General features: G+C 45.0%; 1 protein-coding gene across 1 annotated transcript in view; it reads right to left on the bottom strand.

Annotated features, from left to right (window-relative positions):
• Positions 1-7,500, bottom strand: part of LOC143301962 (uncharacterized) — an 86,745-nt gene that overhangs the window by 6,668 nt on the left and 72,577 nt on the right. Inside the window, exons 9-10 of the mRNA XM_076616439.1 lie at positions 5,997-6,214; positions 3,418-4,374 (exon numbers count right to left, since the gene is read on the bottom strand). Coding sequence (XP_076472554.1) covers positions 3,418-4,374; positions 5,997-6,214 — 1,175 coding nt within the window. The remainder of the gene's footprint in view (positions 1-3,417; positions 4,375-5,996; positions 6,215-7,500) is intronic.

Below are 7,500 nucleotides of genomic sequence, written 5' to 3'. Positions count from 1 at the left end.
GTTTTAGGACAGTCGATGTTGAGATGGTTCCCAAAGGCCAACCAGCCCACAAGGCTGCAGCACTAAGAACCAGTGCAATTTTGCCTCCTAGTTTGAGAATCATAGTCCTTCACAAAAGACCAAGCTGTAAATGATGATTTCCCATTGACTGGAGAAACCATTGATAATACGGCTCTCACTATGCTGTTGGCCCAAATGTAAACTTATGTAGATAGATAGACCGAAGACAAAGACAAAGACAAAGACAAGGACAGACAGAAAACAAAACGACCCCCCCCCCCCCCATCCACTTCACCAGTTCACCTCCGTGAAGAAGTTCTTCAGGTCGTTCTAACCCACCTGGATAGGGCAGGCAAGTAGGCAGGAAGACAGACAGATAGACAGACAGACAGACAGGTAGATATACAGAGACAGAAACACCTTCCTACCTACCTATCTACCTGCCTACCTACCTACCTATATGCAAGTCGACAGACAGACAGGCAGGCACACAGACAAGGATAGATAGATAGACCGAAGACGAAGACAAAGACAGACAGACAGACAGACAGCCAGACAGAAAACAAAACGACCCCCCATCCAATTCACCAGTTCACCTCCGTGAAGTTCATCATAATAATATTTTATTTTTATATAGCGCTATAATACAAGCATAAGCAAGCTCTAAGCGCTTTACAATCCAGTACCTAAAGTGAAACAAGAAAGCATATAAAAAGTAGTAGAAACATAAAACAGAATCATTAATATTATAAAAACACAATGCATAAAACTCACAAAGTAACATGCTGTCAACACTACAACTGTTACGCTCTAACACTCACACTAATACACAGACACACACATGATTAAACGGCTGAGATGACAGCAATTTTCACTTAAAATACATACATGTAAATAGGAACATAATTGTAATCTGCATGCCACAGATTTTGTAAAAATTGTAAAATAAAATTTTGGATAGAAAAGGTAAAAGGGGTAAAAATCGGGTCATTCTCCCTTTCGAACCACACCACCACCATCTATCTACCCACCCCCATTCTCTCTACTCTCCCATCACACAAACCCACATTGCCATGGCCCTGGGACAACAGCACTATCTGAGTTATGAAAAGGTTTTTATTTTTATTTTTTAAAGAGATAAGTTTTAAGATTTGCTTTGAAGGCAGATAGATGAGTCGTTTGTCTGAGAGCAATAGGCAGAGAATTCCAAGTTGTTGGGCCGAAGACGGAAAATGACCTCTTTCCACAGGAGTTAAGGAAGTATCGGGGAACAGTTAGCTGGGAGGAATCAAGAGATCTCAATGTTCTGTTTGGCAAGTACGGGTTAACAAGCTCAGAAAGATATGAGAGTGTGGTATCACAATTCAGGCACTGAAAGCATAGACAGGCAACTTTATATTCAATTCTGGCTTGAACAGGCAACCAATGAAGTGTCCGCAGGAGAGCGGTAGCTCGCTCTAACCCGACAGGCAGGCAGGCAGGAAGACAGACAGACAGACAGACAGACAGGTAGATATGCAGAGACAGAGACAAAGACATACCTCCCTAACTACCTATCTACCTACCTACCTACATATATGCAAGTCGACAGACAGACAGAGACAGAGAAAATGACAGACAGGCATACATACATACAGGCCGACAGACAGATAGACAGACAGACAGTCATGAAGACATACATACATAGATATAATACATACATACAGACAGACAGACAGGCAGACAGAGAGACAGGCAGGCAGGCAGACAGGCAGAGACACAGAGACAAAGACAAAGACAGACAGGCAGACATACCTATATCATACACATACATATAATTATACATACACACAGACAGATAGACAGATAGACAGTTATGAATGTGTAATATGCAGAATGAATGTTCAATACAATATGTCTGATGTTAACTCATTGTCTTGTGTGGTCTTGTCTTGTCTTGTCTCGTGTCGCCTTTGTCTTGTCCTGTCCTTGTCTTGTGGTGTCTTGTCCTTCCTGTCTTATTTATATTTCTTGTCTTGTATTGTTCTACCTGTGTCGTATTGCCCTGCCTTGTCTTGTCTTGTCTCTTTTGTCTTTCTTGTCTCGTGTTCTCATTTACGTCTTGTATTGTCCTATTTTGTCCTGTCTTCCTCGTATTGTCCTTCCTTTTTGACTCACTTGCGTAAACAAAGTGAGTCTATGTTTTAACCCGGTGTTCGGTTGTGTGTGTGTGTGTGTGTGTGTGTGTGTGTGTGTTCGTGGTAAACTTTAACATTGACATTTTCTCAGCAAATACTTTGTCAAGGCATAAAAATAGGAAAAATTCAGTTCTTTCCAGTCATCTTGCTTAAAACAATATTGCATCTCTGGGATGGGCACAAAAAAAGAAAAAAAAAGACAAAAAGAAAAAAAGAAAAAAAAGAAGCCAAATTATATGCAAACTGTATTTACTGTTATATTTAAATTTTTTGTATTCTCTAAACTTGGCACTTTGATCTGATATTCTGACAAAACAACAAGAGCAGTCATTATTATCATTTTTTTTGTTCAAACAGGAACTTCTTTTGCTAAGCATGGAAGTTTTATTTATGTTGCAAACGTTTTGGTCCAGATAGTAAAAAAAGGGAAATTACTCTGTAATTAATGCTAGGGGACTTAATTTGCCACAAGTGAGTCTTGAAGGCCTTGCCTCTCTTGTTCTTTCTTGTCCTGTCCTCGTCTTGTCTCGCCTTTCTTGTCTGGTCTTGTTTTTTTTCCCCCCTGTTTTGTCTTCCTTGTCTTGTCGTGTCTTGCCATTGTCATTGTCTTGTCTTGTCTTGCTTTTTCTTGTCTTGTCTTTCTTGCCTTGTATTGTCGTGTCTTCCTTGACTTGCAGTGTCTTGTCTTCTCCTGCTGTCTCCCTTGTCTTGTCATGTCTTGTCTTGTACTGTCTTGTCTTGTCTCGCCTTTCTTGTCTTGTACTGTCTTGTCTTGTCTTGCCTTTCTTGTCTTGTACTGTCTTGTCTTGTCTTGCCTTTCTTGTCTTGTACTGTCTTGTCTTGCCTTTCTTGTCTTGTACTGTCTTGTCTTGTCTCGCCTTTCTTGTCTTGTACTGTCTTGTCTTGTCTTGCCTTTCTTGTCTTGTACTGTCTTGTCTTGTACTTCTGGTCTTGCCTTCCTGGTCTTGTACTGTCTTGTCTTGCCTTTCTTGTCTTGTACTGTCTTGTCTTGTCTCGCCTTTCTTGTCTTGTACTGTCTTGTCTTGCCTGTCTTGTCTTGTACTGTCTTGTCTTGCCCTTCTTATCTTGTCCTGTCCTATGTTGTCTTGTCTGTTTTTTTTTCGTGTCTTGTCTTGTCCTGTCCTGTCTTGTCTGGTCCTGTGTTGTCTCGTCTCGTTTTTTGAGTCCTGTCCTGTACTGTCCTGTCCAGTCATGTCTTGTCCTGTCCTGTCAGACCCACCTGGATGTCTGTGGACGCGAAGAGACGAGCGATGTTCTCCTTGCGGACGCTGCCGTCATGCAGGAAGCGTCTGGACATGTTGATGCCCTGGCTGACCTGCAGGAAGAGGCCCTCCTCCAGACCCTCCGCCAGAGACTCCAGGCTGTTCAGCTGCAGGGACAGCGACTCCCTGTGCGCGTCGAAGCTCCTCCACCGGTTGGTGAACTCCCTTAAGCGCCGCTCCATGAAGGTGACCGTGTAGCCGAGACCGTCGTTGAGGAACATGTCGATGCTCTGCAGGTACTCCCGGCAGGCCTTCAGGAAGAACACGTTGGCGTGCAGCATGCTGGCCGTGTCGACGTTCTTCGTGCGGTAGGCCTCCACGGTCAGGTTCCGGTACAGCGAGAGGTTGGAGATGATGTCCTCCAGGTCCGTGCCCACCTGCTCCGACCGGATGCGTATGGTCCTGGTCCTGTTGAGGGCGTGGTGGAACAGCGGGAGCGGCACGATGTGGACGCTGTTGGCCCGGGGCTCGGCGTGGAACTTGTAGTTGAAGATGGGGCTCCCATTCACCACTGCGCTGCACAGCTCCGTGTAGTTCTCCAGCGCCCGCTGCGCGATGTCGATCTTGCCGTCGATCTCGTTGAGCGTCAGCAGGTAGAGGCTCTCCCGCACGTCGGCCCGGTCCAGGCTGGGGTCCACGAGGAGCCGGATCTTGGACTCAACCTTAATGACGAACTCCTGCATGGCACTGGCCACCACGTGGAAGGTCCTCTCGCTCATGGCTTTGGCGGCGCGGACGAAGTCCTTCTCCACGATGTACTGCTGGTAGTTGAAGAGGTAGACGGTCCGGTTGTAGACCTGGAAGACCTTGTCGCCCATCTGGGCCAGGCCCTCCTGCTGCATGTTCAGCTTGTGCACGATGTCCTTGATGGAGACGTTGAGCAGCACGTGGAACTTCTCATCCAGGTCGTCCACCTGTAATGTGTGTGTGTGTGTGTGTGTGTGTGTGTGTGTGTGTGTGTGTGTGTGTGTGTGTGTGTGTGTGTGTGTAGACTAGAGCTACAGTCAGTCGCATCACCAGAACTACACACATCACAACACCAGAACTACACACATCACATCACCAGAACTACACACATCACCTCACCAGAACTACACACATCACATCACCAGAACTACACTCATCACATCACTAGAACTCACACATCACCAAAACTACATGCATCACATCACTAGAACTACACACATCACATCACTAGAACTACACACATCACCAGAACTACACACATCACATCACTAGAACTACACACATCACATCACCAGAACTACACACATCACATCACTAGAACTACACACATCACATCACCAGAACTACACACATCACATCACCAGAACTACACACATCACATCACTAGAACTACACACATCACTAGAACTACACACATCACATCACTAGAACTACACACATCACATCACTAGAACTACACACATCCCCAGAACTACACACATCACATCACCAGAACTACACACATCACATCACCAGAACTACACACATCACATCACCAGAACTACACACATCACCAGAACTACACTCAGTCACATCACCAGAACTACACTCAGTCACATCACCAGAACTACACACATCACATCACCAGAACTACACACATCACCAGAACTACACACATCACATCACCAGAACTACACACATCACATCACCAGAACTACACACATCACATCACCAGAACTACACACATCACATCACCAGAACTACACACATCACATCACCAGAACTACACACATCACCAGAACTACACACATCACATCACCAGAGTTACACACAGCACATCACCAGAACTACACACATCACCAGAACTACACCCAGTCACATCACCAGAGTTACACACATCACATCACCAGAACTACACACATCACATCACCAGAGTTACACACATCACATCACCAGAACTACACCCAGTCACATCACCAGTTACACACATCACATCACTAGAACTACACACATCACATCACTAGAACAATCACATCACCAGAACTACACACATCACATCACCAGAACTACACACATCACATCACCAGAACTACACACATCACATCACCAGAACTACACACATCACATCACCAGAACTACACTCAGTCACACCATCCGTGGGACTGTGATGAGAAACACCGTGATTCAGAAAACCAGAATTATATGGTCACAACAACATCGGGACTGTAGAACTTAAACACCTGGATTCCAGACCAGAACTACATGGTTTTATTTTTTATTTTATTTTATTTTTTCAACGCGAAGCTTTATGTATTTATATTAACAAATAAGAACACATCTTAACAAAATAATTCTAAAAGTTTCATTGTTATTATTATTATTGTTATTATTATCATCATCATCATCAACATTATTATTATTATTATTATTATTATTATTATTATTATCATTATTATTATTATTATTATTATCATTATTATTATTGTCATTTCTTTAAGTGTGTATCACAAGTGAGTCTTCAAGGCCTTGCCTCTCTTGTTACCATCATCATTATCATCATTGTCACCATCACCATCACCATCATAATCACCTGCTTCTGGAAGTTCTGCCTCTTCTCCCTCTGAAGCCGGTGGGTGATCTCCCTTGCCTGCCGGAAGCTGGAGGACAGCGCCGTCTGGTTGGCGTCGGTCAGGAATCGCTCCACCACTAGGGGGGAGGCGTCCGCGTAGGACACGATGGGGTCGAACACCAGGAATGAGCAGGGCACTGGGCAGTGGCACTCCTGGGCCACCTTGTGGCGTAGCACGTCTGGAATGGTTGGTTGGTGGTGGTGGTGGGTGGTGGGTGGTGTTGTTGTGGGTTGTTGTTGGTGTTTGGTGTTTGGTGTGGGTGGTTGTGTGGTTGTGTTTGTGGTTGTTGTTGTTGTTGTTGTTGTTGTTGTTGTTATTATTATTGCTGTTGTTGTTTGTTATAGTTGTGTTTTGTGACTTCTTTGTGTGTGTGTGTGTGTGTGTGTGTGTGTGTGTGTGTTTTGTGTGGGTTTTTTTTTTGTTTGCTGCCCCATCATCTGCGCTATTTCAGTGGCATTACTCCCACGCCGCTCAATTAGATTTCCCCGTACACGGCCACACCCGGGTTCGTCCGTCACAGTTCCAGCGTCGGCAGTTCGCAGGAAGCCATTGATGTTAGGTCGCCAGGAGGCCACACACCAGAGGAGACCCTGCACTGCTGCTGAGTCACTTCGATGGTGTTCAGTGGTGCCTGTTTTGATTTAACGTACTTAGAACACCTCCTACTAAGCCCCCTACTAACGACAATAATGGCTTAGTCGCGGAGCCAGACTGAGTGAGCGTCCCCCCCCCCCCCCCCCCCAGAGTGGAGACCGCCACCACGTCCCGCAAACAACAGCCCTCCATGAATCTGCCGACACTGAAGACACTGACAGGACTCACCAGCCGCCGTGGCGAAGTGGTTAGCGTCGCGGACTGATGGCAGGGGGGACGCGGGTTCGAATCCCAGCGGAGGTGGGTTTTTCGGCCCGTGGCCGGCTCCTACCCAGAGTTGAGTGTGCTGTGGGCTGAAATTGGGAGACTGGGACCACACAGTCGAGTGTCATCCACTTCAAGGATGCGTCTTTGGGTGTGTTGCTCTAATTACCTGACCAACACTGCAAGTGTCTGTATCTCTCGGGCCTGGTTAACACCGGGATATCATTATGACAGGAAGCGTAGAGTACAGCCTTGTCATGCAGTCCCAAACCAAAATGAACCTCCATAGCAACATCGTTATCGTCATCCTCCTCCTTCTTCATCATCATCAATGTAAACAAAACAGTTTTGTATTTTTGTTTGAGTTGTGTTGTGTTCATCATCATCATCATCATCATCATCATCATCATCATCATCATCATCATCATCACCATCATCATCATCTTCTTCTTCTTTCTGCAGCAGCAGCTGCTGCTACTATCATCATAATTACAACTATTATCATTATTATGAATATCATCATCATCATCATCATCATCATCATCATCATCATCATCATCATCATCATCACCATTATTATCATTCTTCTTCTTCTTATTATTATTA

This window comes from Babylonia areolata, chromosome 28 (assembly GCF_041734735.1).
Source record: "Babylonia areolata isolate BAREFJ2019XMU chromosome 28, ASM4173473v1, whole genome shotgun sequence".
Classification (NCBI taxonomy): domain Eukaryota; kingdom Metazoa; phylum Mollusca; class Gastropoda; order Neogastropoda; family Buccinidae; genus Babylonia; species Babylonia areolata.
This window is presented reverse-complemented; position numbering and strand designations above follow the sequence as displayed.